General features: G+C 32.9%; 2 protein-coding genes across 5 annotated transcripts in view; both read right to left on the minus strand.

Annotated features, from left to right (window-relative positions):
- Positions 1–1,068: 1,068 nt before the first annotated feature.
- Positions 1,069–7,497, minus strand: LOC116341114 (lysosomal alpha-mannosidase-like). 2 transcript variants are annotated; one of them, XM_031767988.1, is made up of 11 exons: positions 7,166–7,497; positions 5,661–6,031; positions 5,496–5,577; positions 5,215–5,425; positions 5,101–5,150; positions 4,423–4,556; positions 3,675–3,969; positions 2,588–3,463; positions 2,071–2,433; positions 1,730–1,981; positions 1,069–1,663 (listed from the first exon to the last, which is right to left on the minus strand). In XM_031767988.1, exons 1-11 carry the CDS (start codon positions 7,286–7,288, stop codon positions 1,199–1,201), a joined length of 3,222 nt encoding a protein of 1,073 aa, XP_031623848.1. In that variant the 5' UTR covers positions 7,289–7,497; the 3' UTR covers positions 1,069–1,198. The 2 variants fall into 2 exon arrangements, with proteins under 2 accessions (XP_031623848.1, XP_031623847.1); XM_031767987.1 differs by lacking the exon at positions 4,423–4,556 and adding an exon at positions 4,835–4,968.
- A 1,327-nt stretch (positions 7,498–8,824) lies between these two features.
- The window catches only part of LOC116340477 (inositol-pentakisphosphate 2-kinase), a 56,735-nt gene continuing 43,370 nt past the window's right edge, over positions 8,825–22,189 (minus strand). For 2 of the 3 annotated variants that reach the window (XM_031766994.1, XM_031766992.1), the window contains exons 4-13: positions 13,334–13,676; positions 12,258–12,613; positions 12,011–12,114; positions 11,881–11,939; positions 11,640–11,795; positions 11,107–11,197; positions 10,919–11,041; positions 10,564–10,841; positions 9,154–10,498; positions 8,825–9,072 (exon numbers count right to left, since the gene is read on the minus strand). In XM_031766994.1, the coding sequence (XP_031622854.1) occupies positions 10,330–10,498; positions 10,564–10,841; positions 10,919–11,041; positions 11,107–11,197; positions 11,640–11,795; positions 11,881–11,939; positions 12,011–12,114; positions 12,258–12,613; positions 13,334–13,593 (1,596 nt within the window). In that variant the 5' untranslated portion in view covers positions 13,594–13,676 and the 3' untranslated portion in view covers positions 8,825–9,072; positions 9,154–10,329. Of the gene's footprint in view, positions 9,073–9,153; positions 10,499–10,563; positions 10,842–10,918; positions 11,042–11,106; positions 11,198–11,639; positions 11,796–11,880; positions 11,940–12,010; positions 12,115–12,257; positions 12,614–13,333; positions 13,677–14,967; positions 15,090–22,189 lie in introns of all 3 variants that reach the window. The other variant, XM_031766993.1, reaches the window with a different exon arrangement.

Consider the following 22,189-nt stretch of genomic DNA (forward strand, 5'->3'; position numbering starts at 1 on the left):
AAGAGTAACTACAGCCTGTAAATTCTCTTTTGTTTGAATTGAAAGAGCAAAAGTAATCCTATACATTTATTTAGTGTTTTAAGTGCTGGAAGAACTATTCAATTGTTGTCGTTGCTATGTGCTGTAAAAGTTGGCGCTGTAAATCTGACATTAGTTTTGCCATACAAATAATTTTTACACACTTTTTATACAAAAGCTACTAAAAATGTAAATTTTTGTATGGGAGCCATACCTATATGATATCGTAATCATGTGAAAATTTACAGAGGTCATTTTTTCACAAAAAGCTAACATTCTGAAAGTTTGAAGAAATTTCAATGAATATTAGGGGTACTTCCCATATAAAATTTCGTTTTCGAGCAAAAAATCCAAAATTTTGTTCGGGAGGTACCCATAATATGCATTGAAATGTCTTCAAACTCCCGGAATGTTATTTATGTGTGATAAAAATAACCTGTGCAAAGTTTCAGCTCATTACGATATCATACAGACATGGCTTCCATTTGAAAATCGATTTTTTTGAAATTTTCGTATGAAAAGTGTGTCGAAAATTATTTGTATCGCAAAACTAACGTCATATTCGGTTTTCACGTACTCAAAAACCTCCTAATAGATATTCTTGAGTGTTTAAGAATACATTAAATATCACTTTTGGAAGAAAAATGACACTTTACTCTACACACCAGACATGACACTTTACTCTATCAACCAAAGTCTCTCAAAATCTAATGGTTTTTATTCCTCGGCAACCCCAATCATCCCGTGAAGTCAGATTTTGAATTACTTTTCTTGTTTAATTATCGTGTTAACAAAGTTTTGCGTACAGGGTACAGGGTACGCACATACATTCGGACATCGATAAAACGCTAGATTCGTGTTCCCTGGCCCAAAAAACACCCAGAAAACACATTTTTGATGGGTGTTAATTTTTTTACCGATTCCAATACTTTACCTTACACACTAGGTGTGTGCGGAAAAGTAAAACTGGTCAACAAGTTATTTTAATATGCCGTATAGCAGCGCTGAATAAAAGTAAAATGCTACTTTAAACTGACAATGCCTTTTAAATATTAAATCGCCAAAAATTGAATATATTTATTGAAGTTTATTGTAGTTCTGATTTGTAGAGGTCTGTACTGAATGTGTACCATAAACATATACATTTTATTGATTCTTTAATTAACTTTTAAGTTGGTATTTATGGTCTCCATTCTAATTCAACAATAAATGATCGAATTTCCATTGGCTTTAATGTGATTGTCAAATCATTTTCATTATTTTCAATGGCACGATGGTGCGTTAATCTGTTGGCTCTTTTATAATATTGTCTCGGCGAAATATCTGGGTTAATATTCAATTTAGCTTGTACTGTGAATGTCTCCGCGGTTGAATTGAGGGCATTGAAATCTTCGGTCTTTCCTTGGAAATGAAGACGTTTGGTTTCGTTTAACCATTGATTGGCCGACAATGTCGTCTCACGAATTGAAACCACATCAAATGACCGAAATACATCTTGAAAATTGAACGTTACAGCTTGTGAGTATTGATTGTCTTCATCTTTTGCTAGAATATGTTCGAAACGAATTAAAATCGATTCAGCTTTCCATGGTTCAAACGTCAGCAGGTGAATGTTTTTGGGCAATGAAAGTGACAATCCGGAGTACTGAAATAGAAACGAATTGATCAATTACTATTGGTATTTGGATAAATGATCTTTAAAAGAACTTACAATATTTTTATATGAATCCTTCCATACATTGTAGCTTAATTGACTCACATTACTGAAGAGCAACCAGCTCGGCAACAGCGTTTGCAATTGAATGAAACGTTCATTAGCTTCAGTAGATGTTTTCTCCGTGTGTCTTTTCGGACCAAAAACAAAATAACTGGTACCTCGTGCAATTAATCCTTTTCCAAATGCCGTTTCATTTAATGCTTCTCCCACTCCAAAAGCATCATCATGCAATAATCGCCGATGAACCTAGTCATTCAGTAATGATAATCATTTTCTATATAGTATTCCATTAATTCTGATTGGCAAATAATATTTATTTCTGACAAAAAAAATACCATTAACTCAATTGATCCATCAGTTAAACTGCTTCCACCTTGTGAACGGTCAGTTAAAATAGCGAAACGACGACTCGTGTCTTCAATGGCAATTTTCGCTGTTACCGGATAATAATTTCCAGATGTTGTTTCCAACAGCGTTAAATTCCATGTGTCACGATGATTGCGTACTCGTTTCAACATTTCTCTTCCATTTGAATCGCTATAGAAAATTCCATTTGACTTGATGTCTGTGTCGAATCTCATGATAATTTCACGTCCAATTTTATCGTCGACAGGAATTGGGCCGACCAGCCATTGGAATTCAGCATAATTTTCGTTTTTATAAATTCGAATCACTTGACTTATCCATTCATTGAAAGTCTACAAGAAATGAAATAAAAACGAAATTACAATAGCACACAAAAAAGTGTTGCTTCTCTTCGAAAGAATAAAAAAGTACTCTCTCCTTACACACACTAAGTGTGTGCGGAAAAGTAACATTGAATGAAATCAAAGCAAAATCAATAAAAATAACCTGATGGACTTCATCGACCAAATCTCCCTTGACAACATGAATTTGAGCACGCTGAACAATTTCCAAAGCTTGACTGTCGCTGGGCCTAAATATGTACGCTCCCGATGATCGGTTTTTAAATTCCTCATTATCGCCAATGAATCCTTCGTAGAGATAGAAATTTTGTCGAACTTTCATTTGAACGTCTTCAGTTGCAGCTGATTGCAGTAAACCATTTTCATCAAATGTTAAATTCAAATACTCATTTCCGATTGTGAGTGGAACGCTTTCTTCTCGACCAACTAGCGGATCATCACTCATGAATTCAGTTTTGTGTGAAACTAACATCACAACCGGATCAATCGAGTTAGTGGCGATTTTTTTGCTTGCTTTTTTCTGAACGAAATACGACTTGTAACCGAGTGGTGGCAATTCACTGGCCAAGAAAATGAGCTCCGAATTAGCTTTACTTTGTCGGAACGATAATGATTGAACTTCATTCGGAATTGAGACCAATTGGGAATTGACTAAAACATTTCTATAATCTAACACTTCATAGTCGCCGTCGGTGACCGGAACACGAACATATTGAAGCGTTGAGTGTGTTAATGGATTGTAAAGCGTCACCGTGAATTTATCATTATTTTCGGTAATATAACATGAACTTATGTTTAAATCAGCACAACTTTCATATTCAAACCGGAATTTCGGATCGAATCCTTTTTCATCTTTCAACATTTCCGAATTTTTATCATCAATGCTTAATTGATTTAGTGATTCTTGAATATTTTCGCCACATTTATCAAATCCAATGTGCAATAAACGCGCGTAATCGTTGGCAACATGTTGTTTTTCAGTGCCGGTTACGGCATCGTGATGCTGCATTACACCCATTACCTAAGAGTTGATCAGAAGAAAAGAATGAAAAAAATGGAAATTAATCAATGCGTAATGGATCGGAATGGAAAATGAAACTATAGATGAAAGAATATACTTTATAGTTAAGTAAAGTAAATACTTATAAAATCAATGACCACAACAACAACATTGCTTTAATTTGGGATTTCATTGTAGCAGTAGTAGTGTTGAGATCGTGAATACCCATTACCTCACGCATGTTATTCAGATTTTCCTCGAATTTTTTCGACTTTTTTACTGCCAAAACGCTTAGTTGTTTACACACTTGTAAATAATGATTTCCAACACGTTCATATCGCTTCAACGTTGGCCTCGAGGTGAAGTAACCTGTCCAAAACGAGTGCGGATCGGATGCATATGGGAAGAAATCATCACTTTTGGTTGGCCATGCTATATTGGTATCGTACAGCGCCTTCAAATAACAAGATGGAGTCGAATAAAAGGCATTCACTTTCAATCCACTGAGTTGACGCTCGTTGATATGCCTAAAAAATATCAATTGATTTAATAACATATAGCCTGTACGCTTATAAAAACGTATATTTTTGGAGCCAGACAGAATGTATTAGTAAAGTGTCAATGGAATACCGGAAAAGGGAAATTAGTATGGGAAAGAGAATTAGTTCGTCAAGGCCTGTTTTAATTACAAACATTAAATGTAAAACCGAAAATATTCTAATGCAAATGAAGTTCTGAGACCAATCAGCAATGACTGTGAAATTAACAAATACAATTTAAATGTGCAAAGAATTTTAAAATATATTGTTGGCATTTAATGTGTCAGATAAGAATCAGTTCATTTGTCTGCTATGAATTCCATTTCCGTTTTGTTAAGTTTTTGTTAGTTTTATTTTCAGGACGATTCCCATAGATAGCAACACAACACTAATTACACTAAATATTGTACGTTATTCATTTATTGAGAGAAAAAAACTCACAAAATCAATTTGTCTAAATTGTTGTACCACATATCTGCCGATTGGTAATTGAAGTCATCGCCCATCGTAATCAAAACATTATTCGAACGATACTTCGATTGAACCAATTGAAGGTAAACAAGAAGTGCATTAACCTGTGTCAATAGAATAACATATGTGTTTTTGGATGTGGGTGCAATAGACGGGATTCTTTTATATATAGAAGTGAGTCATTCGCTCGAATAGTTCAATATGAAACGAAAAAAAGAAAACTAAAAACCAACAACCATAAAGCAATTGCACAAGCGTCCACCAAATCAAACATGGTGACAATGGCGTATGGAGATGGGGATGAATGAAATTGGTTTTCTTCGATTATTATGGCAAACAGATCTGGCTATCCATACGTTGACACGTGTTTTTCTACTCTCACCTAATCAAGCGATCCAAGCTTGCATAATACAGTTCAGCATATTCGTATGTGAAGTCACCTCCCATCGTAATAATGACATTATTCGTACGTGTGGTATTAGCTTGTTTGCCAATGTAATCGATAAATGCTTTCAACTATGTGTTTGGTTTAATCGAGCGAGAAAAAAATTATTATCGTTTTTTACGCTCATATGTGAACATAATGTCAAGAATTTTAGAAAATTTAAAAATATGAGCTAAATGAAAAGTGAATGCAAATGAAACTACCTTTCGGTCAACATTATATTCTGGGCTATTTTTATCATCAACGATTGGATCTACAAAGAATTTATAATAAAATTGAAAAATAGAAACAAAAATTAAAATTATAAATTATTATACCATCCGAACACAAAATATCAAAGCAAAAACCAGGTGGTGGGCTGTATGTATTGAACAAGACTCCCGTGAATAAGTCAGCTTTTGATCCTAAGCTATCACTTGAATGCCAAACCATTTCCGCCGTACGTTTCGTAAATCGATTAATTTTATCTTGGTAATCAATACGTCCCAGAAACAATCCATCATATCCCATTTGCGCCAACAAAGATGCCTTGAATCATTGAAATAGAATTGTTGTGTTATTTATTTAGTTGACACAGTCGGTGTATTCATTTTCATACCAATTCCCTTGAATGACCAAATGGATCGATTTGCCAGCCAATTTTCGGTCGGCCACATTCACCGAATATATCTTTCAATTTCCTGATTATTGTCAAAATCAACACAACTTTTATTAATTTTCTACGATTCAATCACGCCCATACACTGTCAAAAATATACAATACCGTAATCCCCAAGTGAATTGGTCCACAGTGCTTTGATAATGTGTCGTTGCTTCATCATTCATGCTCCATGCGCCACCGATAAATTCCAGTCGTCCTTCGTTTACCAATTGTTTTACTTGTTCTTTCATCTGTTCAGTTTGATGAGCCCACCATTTGAAGAAAAACGCCGATTCAACGTAAATAAATCGTCTTTCGGGGTCTTTTAACAACGACGCTATCACCGAATCCAGAATACTCTGTACACTGGCCTTTTGGTATCTTATTTTATTGCCGTAATAGTATTGATCGACTGTTTTTAGCCATCCGACATCATCGTGAGTGTGAGCCACAATGTGAACATTTAACATGTCAGACTTTGGTTTTGGGCATCCCTATACAAAAATATACACGTTTATAGCATTTTCATTTCAAATTATTAACTGACATCAAAATGAGTGATCTGGTAACATTTGAATAAAAACATTGAAGGTAAAACTTGAACATAAACTGCATTAAGAGTAATTTAGGTACTTTTAGGCCCCATTTAGGCATAAACCATGGGAATTATCAACACTTTGTATTCACATCGCAATAAACACAATTATACATGAAGTAAATAGATTTGTTCAATTTGTGAGTAAAATTATAATGAATTTTAATTTTTTGTTATATCAAAATGAAATCATATTTATTATCATTAAATTTATCTGGCTTTCTCAATCAGCATCATTTCAACAAAAATAAAATCATTACATAAATTGCACCAATTATGATTGACGTACTCTTTATTTTTGGCACTGAAAAAATGCCATAGAAAGGGTGAGGCAGCTTTGGGCTTATGTAAAAGTAATTTATATATTTCACAAACTCATAAATTCTGAATTTGAAACAAGTGTTGCTTTCATTCTCACTCACAAATGATTAATTGTATTAATTTAATTATCGTAATGATAAAATTTAAAATTCAATTGATCATTGTTATTCATACCTATAAAAAAATATTGCACATATGTTGATATATTGACTTCAATTACATACCACTATAATGTTATCTGTTGTTGCTCTCTTCATGAATTACAAAAGTGGTGCAAAGTTTAAAAGCAATCAGTTATTTATAGTTCACTTTACTCCGACACACAAGAAAATGTCCAAGTACTTTAATCAATAGACTTTGTTCAAGATTGTTGTTTAAAAATTGTATATAAATTGTGTATTTGTAATATTAAATGATTTGAAAAATTATATTTCCAAAAAAATTATTTCAAAATATTTATAAATAATCTTGCCTCTTTTGGATTATTGGATTTGAACGGGGAGTATAATAGATCCACTTTTCAGTAAATCCATAGTTTCTCGTTGCTCAGGTTTTTTAACCTATTGTGTGTCTAATGCACCCGTTTGTGTGTCTAATGCACACCAATAAGTAGTTGCCTCTTATGTATACTTTGCAGTTTTTTTTAATGAATTGAAACACTCAAATTGACTTACTGTCATAAAAAATGAATTATATGATTGATCACACTCACATCGTATCCACATTTTCTCTCTTGTTTGTTGACTCGTCGGAATTTCGATGCGGCATCCAATTCACCGCAAATCAATATAAACAACAAAATCCCGACACATAGCCGTTGTAATGACAGCCGCATTTTTCGCAGTCCCTTTCATGCAAATACAATCAAACGAAATAGTAGGTGGCACACGTTTTTAAAACTTTCTATCGTTAAAATTGACTTCTATCGCTGATAATGTCCATAAAATATAAAATTATGATTGTGCAAATGAAATAATAGCGATTGTCGAAATTGAACACGCTACACTATACTCATGACCGCGCTGTAGAACAATAACTAATCGACTACTTGATGATATAGAATAAATCGGTATTCATGCTAAGCGAAATTCTTTATCAACTAAGTGAGATGAGAACGAAGAGGCAATTATATTTTTCTCTTTTCTTCGTCTGTTTTCTATAAACACAAAATACACACACACACACAATAAGGAGACATGTTTTCTTTTTCACTTGAATTCATGACGTGCTCACTTTAAACAATCATTTCTGTCGCGTCTCGACCGAGTTTGTGTATTTGTTTTACTCAACTGTTCGTGCTATTGCTTCTGCACACAAGTAAGCATTGTGTCGCATACTACACATAAAAATATTAAATTATGTTGTCGTTTGTTTGTTGAGCGTTTTTATGCGATCAGTAAGGTACAATGCATCGATAGAAAGAGGAACAAGTTCTAAATTCTTCAACTGATTGTAATTGTTTGGTGTCAGTCGCAAAATTCACATAATTCTAGAAAATCTTCGTTAATTGATTTTTGAGGAAAAAAAATTGAGGAGCTGTCTTTCTCTTGTAATAAATCATCAATTTCAATATTCTCAGTTAATGTTTCACTTGGATCCAGATAATGGGAGACAAAGTTCATTGACATCATTCTTATTTAAAATTTGCACACGAATTCGTGTCAAAATATACCGTATTATCATTTTTGCTATGATATGATTACTTACTTTTCGTACGTTATTTTCATCGTTTTAACGTCGATTTCAATTCATACCAACGTTTGCAATAAACGATTGGATTACTTTTCCAAAGACTCTCGTTTCCTATTGAACATTTTTATTTTCTAACTTTTTTTTTATATTTCTTCATACCATATTTAAAATATTAGAGCATCGATAGTGATTAAATGATGAAGTACAAAGTAATTCAATTGCATTCTAAGAGTTATCATTCTTTGACGTCGTTTCCATGTTGTGAAACTATGTTGCACTTGTGGTTTATGCTCTTAACGAATCACCAATCGACCATACAAATAAAAAACGACAATAGGAATTCGTGGTTAAAGTAAATAGATAAATGGAACATCTAAGAATATTGTACATTTCATTTTTCTTATCTACCATTGTGCGTGCCATATTTGCCGACATAACATACGTATGCTGCCTTTAAAAAACCATTCACCGATGTTGCCACTTCTTTTCCTTTTAAATTTAGAAACATAAGCACTGAAAGCAAATAGAGAACAAAAAACAAACAAATAGAAAACAAAATGGATCTTACAAAATTCAATACACTTACGAACACATAGCAAGAGTGCTCCAAAACATCTATATTCGATAAGAGTTCAGAAACAAGTGGAATTTTTTGAAACGTAAAAAAATGACACCAAAATTGATTTATTGAATTCATTTAAGGTATAATTTCTTTATTCTAGTCAAATGTCGAACATTTTTCCTTTTAAATACTAAAACTAACTGACTATTTTAATAAAAACTAAAGTGATGAGTGTGAAGAGCAATAGCGCAAAAATCACAGCCATCATTATCACCAAAATTGTTTGCCCATCGTATGAAGCACCTTGCCCCGAATCACTGGTACTTAATAAAGATTTTGTACTGCATACTGATGTTGTGTGCGATCTGAAATTGGAAAATTGATCAAATCATCAAATTGTGCTATCCTTATTACTTTGCTACAGTGTTTATTAAAGGTATATTTACCTTAGACCATTGGCCACAATAATTGTATGTAAATCATCGCATTTCTGTGCCAATTTACTTTGATCAATCCCTTCCTCGATTGTGTACAGATTATTTGGTTGAAGAAAAACCGGTGACTTCTTTTCATCAGCCGTTGTCAGTCCGTATGGTCCAAATGGAATGGTGCACACTTGTGGATCGATATTCGGAAATTCATGTTCAACAAATTTGTCAGCAAATTGATTTTGAGTTATTGTGTGTGTCGTTATATAAAACATTGCATCTCCTGTTTTCAGCTCTTATGACTTCAGACGAATTTTCAGTCGAATTAGATAGAAAATCACCTTTATGCGTTGCATTTATTTTCAATCAAATTGATTTAATGACGGATTTTCACACCTTTTTCGATAAAATAAAATTTAACTACTCAAATTGATCGGAGAGTGAGGGAGTGATCGACCGTTCACGATTTATCGCACTTCTTTTCTGATCGCGTAATAATGGGAATTCCATTATTATGGGAATTCCTCTCTGTAATCTATAGATATTTCAGAAGCTTATCAGCAAACTCATTAAATTTGAAGATTGTCAACAAAAAAATGTTATCGGTTTGATTGCGAATCTGCTATCTCTTTCAATCTGGAGTTGTGTACGTGCGTTTTGCACACATACCACAATTAATAAAGGGTTTTTTTCAAAATCGAATTTTGTTCATGTACTATTTTTATTTTCAATAAGTCACCGTGACGAATCAATTATCATTTTGGATAAGAAAAACACAAATTCAAAAGCAAACACAACGAACCGATCTAAATGAACAAAACCAGGAAGCGCAAAAATGTGTTCAATGATTTCGATAACGAGATGTCACCGAACATAAAATTCTGGTGACTTCTGCGAAAACAAACTGTTTAAATTTGATTTTTATTTATGATTGATCTGGATAAATAAACAAATCAATTCAATTCTGTGGTGATAATTACGTGAGTTTGTCGATGACATTCAATTATGGCTCTAAAGTATGGGCCGAAAACTTTCCTATACCGCCATCTATTGCAAATTGCTTAGTGTGTGCTTTGAAAGCAGTTAAAATGAGTAGTTTAAAAAAAATATATTTACAATTTATTTGATATATAAGACGATGGATAACATTTAAAATTTACAATAAAATAAGAAGAAATTGAAACATTGAAAATATCATGGATTTTCAGCATTTAAAAAAAGTTGATAGGCGTTATATGATTCTCGTGTTTTTTGTACATATTTTGTAAAGTGTCGTGGATAAAACTTTGGATCTAGATCGAATACAGATGCGCTCACGATGAATTGTTGATCATTTAAATTAACAACAGCGTACTCATTATTTCTGAAAATAAAATATTACAATTATATCGTCGCTACTTTTGATAAATTGTAATAATCTCAAATTACCCTGAATTATCATTAGTTTGTTGGTCAATACATTGAAATGTTAACATAATAGATGAGTCTAGCGCAGTTGCTCCAATCTCGTACATTTGTTCGTCGCTCAAATTGTATGTGGTTTTTAAATATTCATAATCAATTATATTATCGATATTTTCATCGGCCATATCGAGTTTCTGACATAATTTTGATACATGCGAGTGTGACCACTGAACATTTTTGATTAAATCGACCCATACATTGGCGTCATCCAAATATTTTTGTGCGATATACGGAATTGTTTTCTATTTTATAATAAAATCATTATTTTATTTCGTTATTAGTTTTCATCGATTCCATTTTATGTAATGAAATAATTTACCTTAGCAAGTAATTGTAGATCTAGCACACGTTTCAGTATTGAGCGATTTGGTAAATGAGATGAGGTAATTGCCGTGCATTGTTGTTCTGTTGTTTCTAAGAACGATATTGGCTCCTCTGATTTCTAGAAGAATTTTTTTTTTCGTTTTTATCTTTTGTTTTATGTTTGGTAATTTGTTGTCTACTTACATTCACTTCAGAAGAACGCTTATTAAGCATTTCGTCGAAGTCATGCAGCAAAATATTTACCAACAGTGAAATGAAATCATTCTCGATATTTCTGTGGACGAAAATAAATTTGTAGTCTCTCAAGTATTTCTTTCAAGTATTTCTTCCTTTTAGGGTGTAGTGACATTATATCGAGATATTTTCAGCCAGATTAATCAGCTCAGGCAATTAATGTCAGGTGCTGGAATAATAGAAGTGCAGAGGCGTCCACAGTATTTGGTTTAAGGGGGGGGGGGGGGGGGTGGTTCACTTTTTCAGTGAAAATCCCTAGCAAATGCGAATAACTTTCCATCTTCAAAAAAGTGGGCATTTCATCTTTAGGGAGGCAACCGCCCCCTGCTCGTGGACGCCCCTGTTAAACACTTCCATTCTTACATACAATATAACAGCAATCACTTCTATTGTTTTCACTCCACCTCATCTCCTGACGATAGCAGACTGAGCTGATTCAGCTGGCTGAAAATATCTCAATATAATGTCTGTTAGTGTATTACAAATTATTGTTGCCAAAGTATGGGGATAAGATGGATTGTAAATCGTGCTCTTGATTAATATCGGAATATATAAGATGTCCGTTACAAAAAACTCGGAAATTATTTTGAGGAGACTCAATTAAGCCAGATATAGCTTTTTTCATGCGTGCCTTGTCACTGTGCGAAACAAAGAAAAAGAATGGTTGAATAAATATGTCCATCGTACAAACGACAGATTTAGATTTATAAGCTGTATATTTACCCAGAAAATAGATCCAACGGACAATATTTGCTGAGCCGTTTTACATTACGCCCATTAACCTGTTCAGAAAATAAACAATTATCTTGAGACTTAGAACATAAAATGTCATTTTAAAAATAATAACACCCACCTTCTGATGTTGCATAGCACAATATCGACATTTATTCCGTAAACCAAGGCCAATCTGAAATAACTCAAGCAGCCACTCCGATAATTCCGTGCAAATATTCCATCCTTACCATTGATAAGAGAGAATAATAAATTAATTTTTGGAAAATTAAGGTGAAATCAAAATGACTCAACGTATCCTAGCAAAGTTACTTTCGATCAAGATAATTATTTCAGTTCAACAAGTAAACAGTTAAAAAAGTAGATACCTTGCTTTGGTTTGATTTCAACAGCTAACAACGCAGCATCGCAATATGTTCGAAACCACGGCATCGAACTTTCCAAATTTAAATTTAGGCTACAAGCGTCGTGATAAAGTAAACCATAATCAAAATCAAAGTCATCGCGTTTTTTTGATGTCGCTTGTATACGATGCACAGGCCTACGGTTGTGTAACCAATACATAAATGCATCAACATTGCAAAATTCGATTCGCACCAAAATCGGTCGGCTTGCTATATTTTGTCCAAACAGTTTTGATACACGATCTATATATTTATACACGTAAAATATGCTCTTATTTTTCGAGCATTCTTTTGCGGTCGAACGGCAGATGTTTTGTTTACTGAAATAAAAAAAAATGATATAAAAAATGAAGTAAATGCAAAATGTTGTGTCAGATGACATGGACAAAGAGACGCCAAAAAGGAAATCGAGAAAGAGAGAAATCTGAATCATTAAATGAAAGGACGCAGTCTGTATATATTTTGAGCGGTTATGCGTGGAGTGTTCGCATTGATTTTTTTGTTTCGAATCTTTCTTTCTCCTGTTCATTTTATTCATCAACATGGCTCTCAATTTTTCGATAGTCCCTACATAGTAAGTATTTGAAACCAGTTTTTCATGAACATAATTTTAATGGACTCAAACTAATTATTGGTGTTTTTTTTACAAAAACAAAACCATCTGAAATCATTAAAGGAGTTTGTTATGCTTTCTTTGATAACTTAAGGTGATTTTATTTTTTTTCAACATTCTTGTCAGCATTTTGTTAACGGATTTAAATAATGATTTCTTCTTTCTATCTCACATAGTATTTTCGCCAAGCTGTTAATATTCGCAATGCTTAGAACTAGCTTGGCATTGCGAATGAGATTTTTTTTTCGTTTTCAGTTTCTCATCGGCTCAATGTTAAATGTAGGTTATTTGGAAACGAACAAATTAAAAAAGAGAATAAGACACACGCACATATACACGTAAAGCAGCAACAAAATAAATTAGAAAAACAAATGAGCAACGCGCTGTTCAGTGGATGAATCGTCAAAAAAAAACAATATAAAGTCACCTTTTAGATATTTTTGGCAAACGTAACACCTGACATCGCTTTGGAATGGTAAGAACAATATTTGCATTGCCTTCGGCTCGATAGTCTATGTCGTTGCGGCAAACATCGAATGTGTCAATGACGCGTGTTACATAATCAATTGTAGAAGTGACGGTTCCTGCCGTTGACGATGATGATGATGATGATGATAATTCTGTAGTTTGTGAGTCCAATTCCAAAATATAGATTTTTAATCGAAAATCCAATTGACCAGGTGCCATATTTTGTTGTATTCCATAAGACTATATTCCATATGTCTTAGAATGTCTTCAGTTGATATGCTTCATTTTTGCCGTCATTCATCCTATTATTATTAAGAAGAGAATTAAAAATATTTTTTATATTTTGATGCAAAAGGTTAATTCGTTTAAATAATATTTACTACTTAACGAACTTAATTTTGAAAAAAAAAAAAAAATGTGGATAGCAAAATATTGAATATCATTGCTAAATGGCATTGAGGCTGAAAATTCGCATCGACTTGAATTGGGCTACTTCACAAGAGCGATAGAGATTAATTATTGTTTGTTAGTTGGAATCTTCCTAATATATATATATAAATCAATGTTTTTGAGTTCGAAAAACACGTAAAATAAGAGCAATCGACAGAAACAAACAAGTTGAGTATGTTTCGCCAGCTCGGAAATGAGAATCCTTAATAATGGAAGAGAACCAACAATGCAAGGTAATATGGGTACATTTGAAACCCATATAGGCATATGCGAATAAAGGCAAAGTACAGTAAATGAGTGAAAAATAATGAGTTGTCGTAGGCTTCGAATCTGATTAGTGCTTCAGTAATAAATGGAACGGTGATTATAAAATCGGTCGTTATGTTGAATTACGAACACTTAACATATATATATAAAGTCCAATAAGAACATATATAAAATGCGTAAAAAAAATTATGTACATTTATGATGATTTATGGTGTTCATCGGTGTACATTCGCACTGATGATCATGTATGTATGCGATGACAGAAACAATTGTAACTCTCATTGCATGGCGAGATCAGGGTCAATTCATGGCTACGAATACGAATGCAAAATTGCAAAACAACCGTTTATATAGCTTTATCGAAATAAATTTGTTTTGAACGCATGTACAATGTATAATGTATTACATAGGCACATTAATCCAAGGGTCCATGCTTTTGATTTGTGTGCCAGTAATTTACGAATTTAAAAATGTCTATCAAGCAGATAAAAGCCAACATTGAGTAATTGAGAAAAAAAGAGAACGAAAGAGACCGATAGACAGACAGACCGAAACAGAGAATCATGCTAAAAATATCGTTTCATTTCAAATCAACCAATTTTGTCGAGACCAATCTTCCATGAATTCGCTCATATGTTTCTCATTGGAGGACGACTCTCTGAGTTAATATGCTTGAACAATTTCAACCAAAACAATTGTTGATTGAATTGGCAACAAAGAACGTTGTTTTGGTAACAAGCGCATAGAATTGAATTAAATTACGTAGAAAAAAATCTACAGATTTTCTTTGAAAAGTTTCCGTCAAGGATCTTATGGTCGTCATTCCAAACAGGACGAACAACAATTTGTGGATTATTACATTGACGCAATACTCACGTGGATTTGATTTTTTCTATTTCTATGAAGAATTGAATAATACCGACCAAAGTTTATTATTTTGAGATGTACTGCACGTGTCATCCACTGGTGATCTGGTTATGAATGCGATTTTTTTCCATCTGAAACATTGAAGCAAACGCGTGTTTCGCTTTATAGATATATATTCATATGCTGACAACATTTTATAAATTAATTCAAACTTCATATGAATTGGTTGGGCTCTTGCATATGTGCTTTCAACCCAACGATGGATTTTATAACTTTCGTCATTTGAAAACGATATATGCAATACGATGTTATTTGCACCCACGTTCATCATATATAAGTGACAGTAACATCACGTTTGCGAATGATATTAGTAGTTTTCGTTCATACAGCAAACACTCGACAGTTAGATGTCTGTAATATAACAATTTTAAATTCACTGAACGTCCAAATTCGAATGCCGAGCCGTTTACCGGAAATACTTTTTCTCGAATTCGGTATCTTTTTCGTGATAAAGTTTTTTGGATTTTTTAGAAATCTTCCGGCATTCTTCAAATTCAATAGAAAAGGCTCGAATTATCGCGAAGTTATATTCGAGTTTAATTTCTTTTAATTTTAAGAAAAGAACAGCCGTTGGGATTGAGAGCACCTTCGGAAAGAATTTATATGATTTATCATCTGTTTCGGTTTAACAGATTTTTGCTTTTAGAGAGAATGAAAAAAGTGTCTTTAATTGTATAGTAACTCCTCAATTGTATGCAAGTTATAAATGCGATTGTATGAACCGATTATTATTTTTGTTGGTCAAAATGTAGGAGGTTGTACTGTTGCAAATCATCAAATCCATCTAACCGAATCCGGTTTTCTTTGGTAGTTGAATTCGGTTGAATTGAAAAATTGCAAACATATATGGAGAGAAACGTTCGTCACATTGCTAATTTAACAATTATTCACGTGTCAAAAGACCAAGAGTCCATGTTCATACAATGTGTTTGTTTGTTCTTTTAGTTTCTTTCCTCTTCGGTCTGCCAAACATTTGCAAATAAATATTCATTGTTTTTCGTCATTGATGCATTCAATCATTGCCTCTAATGATAAAAAGCAATTCAAAATCAATTTTTATTGTTGAAACAATGAATTGTAACGCTTGTGTGAGTTAAAAACCACAAAATATACAGATTTGCTGTAAAACAAACCGAAAAAATATATGTAATGTATCGGAAAACAGCAACACCGACAATCCCAACACACAAACGAAGGCGAAAAAAGCGACAGCGAATAATGGCAAACTAAAACCTGATTTCCCATCGTGGCAATCTCTTTTCTTAGCTTCACCTTTTTTGCGTTTGATTATTTCGTTTGTTTTTTTTTTTTTTTTTGGTTTCTTTGTTCGGTGTCTTATACTGGTATTTTAGTTATTATGATGTGCCTTTTTTATTCGTCGTTCTTATTCGAGTTCTGTGTTCATGAAGTTTATTTTTGGCTTTGTACATTCGGCGAGTACCTGAAATTTTTGACGAAGAAAAATGTGAGATGAGCTTCGATAATTTAAGAACCGAAGATAAGCAAAATCAGCTTATATTGAGAAAACTCAAAAGTCATTATAGATATTTAAGGTTAAACTACTTGAAATAATATTCTGTCGATATTTCGATATCTTGTTTCAAGTACGAGAGCAGTTGAAACAAAAACCTCTCACTCGTTTCGGACAACCCGTCAACATAACAAAGATAGCTTTTTTTGCTTTTTTTTAAATGTAGGTATTATCAGTTGCCGCTATTATTTAATCGGTTTCGCAAACTATTTTGAACCAATTAAATTTTTATTGTATATGCTCTTTTGGCCAAAGTTCAAGCGATTCATTCAATGAATGTTATGAAAAAACTAACAACGAAAAGTGGAATGGTTTGAAATAAATGAAAAACAGAATTTTATTATAAAAATATAAATTCAGAGTTGAATCCACAATCAAAGTAAATAAGAAAAAATCAACGTCTGCGATGGCAGTTCAAGTTTGATTCTACTTTAGCTGATCGCAATTTCAAGATGACTTTGATTTATACCACGATATCGTAGTTAGTATCTTTCTTCTTCCAACTTCAAACTAAAACATTCAATTGCGGCTGATTAACCGCTATAATGGAAAGAGAAATGTAAAATCGTTGTAAAAGAAGCAGGGCACCGAGAAAGAAAAACTAAAAACTCATTGATCTCTATCATTGGCAATGGAAGCGAGATATGGCAATCAATAGAGAGAGAGTAGATAAAATTGCACTTTTGATCATAATATTCAGGTTTTAAGTTCAAAATCAAATTCGGTTGGTGTGCTTGGAGCGTTTGGAAAGCTAGTAGCTTTAATTTGATAAACACACATACACACACGAAAGTCACAAATTGGTGCAGATGAACTTTAATTGATATTCAAACACTGGAAAATGATAATGAACAACACTGTATCGTAATGCTCTACTTTGATATATTTCGATATGTTCAGAGTTTTGCCATGCTTAGCTTGACGGTATAGAGTTTTCTACCCGTCAATACTACAGAGGCAATTAAATATTAATTTATGCTAGCACTCAACATGCTTATTGATGAGATTTACACCACATACATTGTGACTGGCTTCTTGAACCAGATCGCAATTCGTGGTCTTCAGAAGGAGAGAAAAAAAAGAAACGTTGCAAATTATGTTTATTCCGTAATTTCGATTGATTTGTGATTATTTATTTTAAAGCATACATTCGATAAATTTGCGGTCGAACAATTAAGTTCACATTGAATGTTTCGAAATTCAATTCGACAAACAGCATCAATATGCAGCCAATGAAACATACACAAACTCTCAATATGGAATCAATGTGCGACCGTACCGAGAACGAAAAAATTAAAAAGATTTATTCCGTCACGTTTTCTTTCCATACAAAAGTAATTTTAAATGTGAATTTCGTGGGTAATTTTTTGTGTATACTTTTTTTTCGGTATGTTGCTGTTCACTCTTTGGACCTCGCACATATAATATATGTAATCGTTTTCAAGTAGCATAAAAATCGAACTTTGTACATCTGACGATATTTTACATTCGTTTAGCTGGCGTTTTTATACCGTTGTTGATGTTTTTTTCTTTGCTGCAGCATGTTATCAAATGTAAATATATAAGCTAAAGTTTAGCCGAACCAAAATGTCGATCGAAATGAAGAAAAAAAAACTGCAACGATTTCGAGTTTATGAATTTCGACTATTTGTATATGATGTTTCGAGTAAATGGCACCATTGAGTTGAGATTTTTTTTAGTCAAAAAATTACTATCGAGGGCATCGCAATTCGCAAAATGATAAATAACAAAAAACGAATGCCGATAATATTTGATTGGCAACAACAAAAATTCACCAACAAATTGACTGTAAGCGGTTGTCTTCTTTATTTGTGTGAACATAAATATGGCCGAAAACAAAGGCTGGAATTGCAAATTCATGCGAAACAATGGCCCAAATGACAATGAAGAAACAAGATTAAAGCAAAGCAAAGATAAAAAGGCTTACGTACGCAAGCTAACTTTTCCGCATGGAACCGAAATTTTGGGAATGAACTGAAATTACGGTCTATGTATGGTTGCAGCAACTTAAATTAAAGCGAAAACTGAATCTTATCAAAATAAATAATCACACCAAGTTTAAAGAAATTTCAATTAAAAAATAGCCTGTTCAAAGTTTCACATCATTACGGTACCACAAAGGCAAAGTGAATGAAATTTTTTGTGGATTTTTGTATGAAAAGTCTGTGAAAAATTGATTGTGCCTCTTCAGAGTCTAAGTTTTACACCGATCAATCAATGTCGTTGAAAACTTGAACAGATCTATTCCCCGTAGTGCTCAATCATCCCGTAAAGTCAGATTTTTAATTTCATGTCTGAGCACGAAACCATCGTGTCACCAAAATGGTTGAAAAATGATCAAAAAATGTATTGTGGGTACTCCATTCGGACCAAAAAAAACCTACTCCATTCGGACACCGGTCAACAGATATTGCTCAAAAACTAATCAGCACGTCTCCTAGTAGTCCCAAATCATCCTGCAAAGTCAGAATTTGAATTGAGTTTTTGGAAGAAGACTTATCGCGGTAACAAAAAAAGGAGGCACAGGACACATCACACACAGCGACGCACATTAATATGCCCCAAAATCATCTCCAATCGTAGAAAACCATAGAAAACATATTTTGGGGTGACTTTAATTTTTTGGCCTAATACAATACTTTTCCTACACTAGGTGTGCGGAAAAGTAAAAGACAATGTCGTATACATTTCAAACGCATGGACATTGGTGCAGAAACTTGGTCAAGTTAGTAATAGGCCGAATTTGCATCTATTTTATTGAGTGGTCAATCACATACCTGCGGTTATCTGTCAATGAGTAGCATGGCCATTCGAAGACTTTGTATTTTATTTCGCGGTTATCAAAGCATACATAATCATTTTTCAATACTGATATTATTGCGAATAATCAATTGGCTTCAATTAGAGTCATGAACAAAAAATAAAAAATTTAATTGCCTTAAAAAAACGCGCAGTCAGATTTTTTCGTTTCATACTGCGTCAGTTGTTTGCCATTCAGTTCAGCGATAATTGAGTACGGGAAGCTAATGAAGAAAGGCTTTAAATCACAGACCGTCAAAGCTTTGGAACCGAATAAAAACGATGATCAACCAGCATTTGAATAACATTCATTAGAGAATCTTCTCTAATTTTTTTTTTAATTCGGAAATACTTTAAATTTCATTCAGTCTCAAATAACAATCAAAATAAAATGGTGAGGTAAGACATTACTAATGAATCTAAATGGTAGAGTAGGCGCCGAATAAGTGTATATAAGTTGAATGAAGCGTTCTTTCATTGAAAAGACACAGCGATGAAGTCTTTTATTGATCGACTTGCAAACTCACAACAACAAAAAATATATATATTATCGCAAAAACATTATACAAAAGAGGAAGTCCATTGAATCTTTGCTGTTTGTTTTTTTACATCGTTCGTATGTTTAAGTGCGAGTATGTGTGCCTTGTCTAAATATTAACTCATTCAGTGTTTATTTCCTACATCTCATCGCACGGGTGTATTTCGTTTCTCGTTACAGAAAAACTAGATATGCAAAACTAGCAAAAATGCAAATTTGCTACCAATTGGATGAGCTGTAGTTGTGTGTTTTTAATCACTTAACCTTATGCTTGCGAAGGAGTACAGCTGATTTAATTGCATTAACGTTGACGGTTCATGAACATATATATTTTTTTTTTAAAAAACTTTACATTCGCGTTATTTCTTTCGTTTATTTTCTTTGCACATTGATAAGAACTGCTGTGGGTTCATTTAGGTTTTCAGTTGAAAAACAGACGATTTTCGTTGCGTATCGTATTTCCAGTTAAAGCACTGTCTGTTATCACTTCTGTGTTTATATGAACGTCACACAGCTTGCTGATTTTGTTTTGTTTTGTTTTGTTTTTTTTTTTCGAATTTTGCTTAAACGACATTTGCGTTCTGCGCATTTAAAATCATTTTAATCGCCTTTTGTGGCTCATGTGCGCACAAATAATTCGACATTATTTTTAAGTTCGATTTTAAATGTAAATACTTTAGTGATACACAGATCTGAAAGCATGAGAACTTTTATTTAAACAAAATGTAAATAGATTTTTCATCTGCAAAGACTTCTTTTACATTGAATAGGATTTTATGTGGCTTTAATTTAATTAGAGAAATCTGTTTCTGATGAACTATATGTGCTCTAGATCTCAAAACGCAATTTATGTTTCAAACGATGCCACGATTGCAGTTATTATACAATAGGTGTATGTGTTTTTTTTTGCATAAATTGCAATTAAAATCAATTTCAAATGGAAAAACGATTGTAAAGCAGAGATAATATCAACGTAATACTGTGTTGATTGTTTGATTTGTCATGTTTGTGTAAATAGCATTTTGCCGTTTTTTATGGCTCATTACTATTGACTTGTATCTTCATGAAACAACAGCTGGTCTGTTGAGCAATCGAATGAAAAGATTATTTCGAATATATTACGCGAATTGGGACTGGAAAACGGTATAAAAATAATCGAATATGCTCAAGAATACGATGTTCACATTCGATTTAACTTTTAAGTAGTTCTTCATCTGTGGTAGCTTCATTATCAAGATTTATTTCGCAAAGCGGCTCCATTTTTGTTGACATCGCACTATTTCACAAAATTTCTGACAGAGTTTTTGCGACATAATCTTTCTCTCTATCCATCGAAATTTTGAGAAAATGTACAATTTAACTCGATTTAAAAAAAACACGTTTTGTACAACGACAATGTAAGCTTTTACATACTTCGCGTATGTTTAACATACGTTTTTATTTGAGTAGCGTTTCATATTCAGCTTGATATTCGGTTGGAGTTTATTTATTATTCACGAGTTTTGAAATGGAAAGAGACCCGCAACGCATCAATTTACACATCAATGGGCTGTTTTGATAATCATTACAAAGTTATTGACCAACAATTGAATTTGTTGTTAAATGTCCCGTATATATAAAAAGAATATATTATTCTGCAAATATTCGGGAGATAACAATTTAAATAGCATCAGCATTCAAAAGAATAAACAGTTGAAAATATAAAATCGATTTGATTCAAATGTGACTTTGAAGCTTCCGTTATAAAAAACGTGCAAAATTAATATATAAAAACCAAATAGTTCCTCATTATAAGCACTTTTGTTTTACTTGCATTAATTTGGAGTATAGCAAAATCCATCAGATACACACTTCCGTACTACAACATTAAGTTATGATTCACTTCCTACTACGAGTACAAAAAGTGTATTCTATGGTGTGTCTTTTTTGCTACATCTCTCAATTTGCTTCACACCATTTTCAATAATTGAATTTCATCCGTTTCATTCAAGAATGAATTCGTAATGGAATTGTAATAAAAGCGGCTATGATAAAAAATCAATCTATCTCCCAAACCATTATTATGTACTTTTAGTCAGATAAATTGATCGTTTAACCTCTGATGACCACATTTGTGTCGTATGTAGAAGCGCGCTATCTGACAACGAAATCATGCAATTGTCTAGTATACAGTCAATAGGTTAAAATATTATCATTCATAAAATCTAGATCGAATTATGAATTTCAAATGTATCGAATAACTGAAGCAGATAAAGTTAAATAGCGAGTTTTTCTCAATTCGA

This window comes from Contarinia nasturtii, unplaced genomic scaffold (genome assembly GCF_009176525.2).
Source record: "Contarinia nasturtii isolate CC-2019 unplaced genomic scaffold, AAFC_CNas_1.1 Cnas_scaffold_695, whole genome shotgun sequence".
NCBI classification, from domain to species: domain Eukaryota; kingdom Metazoa; phylum Arthropoda; class Insecta; order Diptera; family Cecidomyiidae; genus Contarinia; species Contarinia nasturtii.

Excerpts from the sequence above, each read along its gene's own strand:
- LOC116341114 (XM_031767988.1), bottom strand. The coding sequence starts at position 7,288 with ATGCGGCTGTCATTACAACGGCTATGTGTCGGGATTTTGTTGTTTATA. Across the intron at positions 3,970-4,422 it reads AATTTAGACAAATTGATTTT|GCATATCAACGAGCGTCAAC; the intron begins GTGAGTTTTTTT and ends GATATTTTTTAG. Across the intron at positions 2,434-2,587 it reads TGGTCGATGAAGTCCATCAG|ACTTTCAATGAATGGATAAG; the intron begins GTTATTTTTATT and ends CATTTCTTGTAG.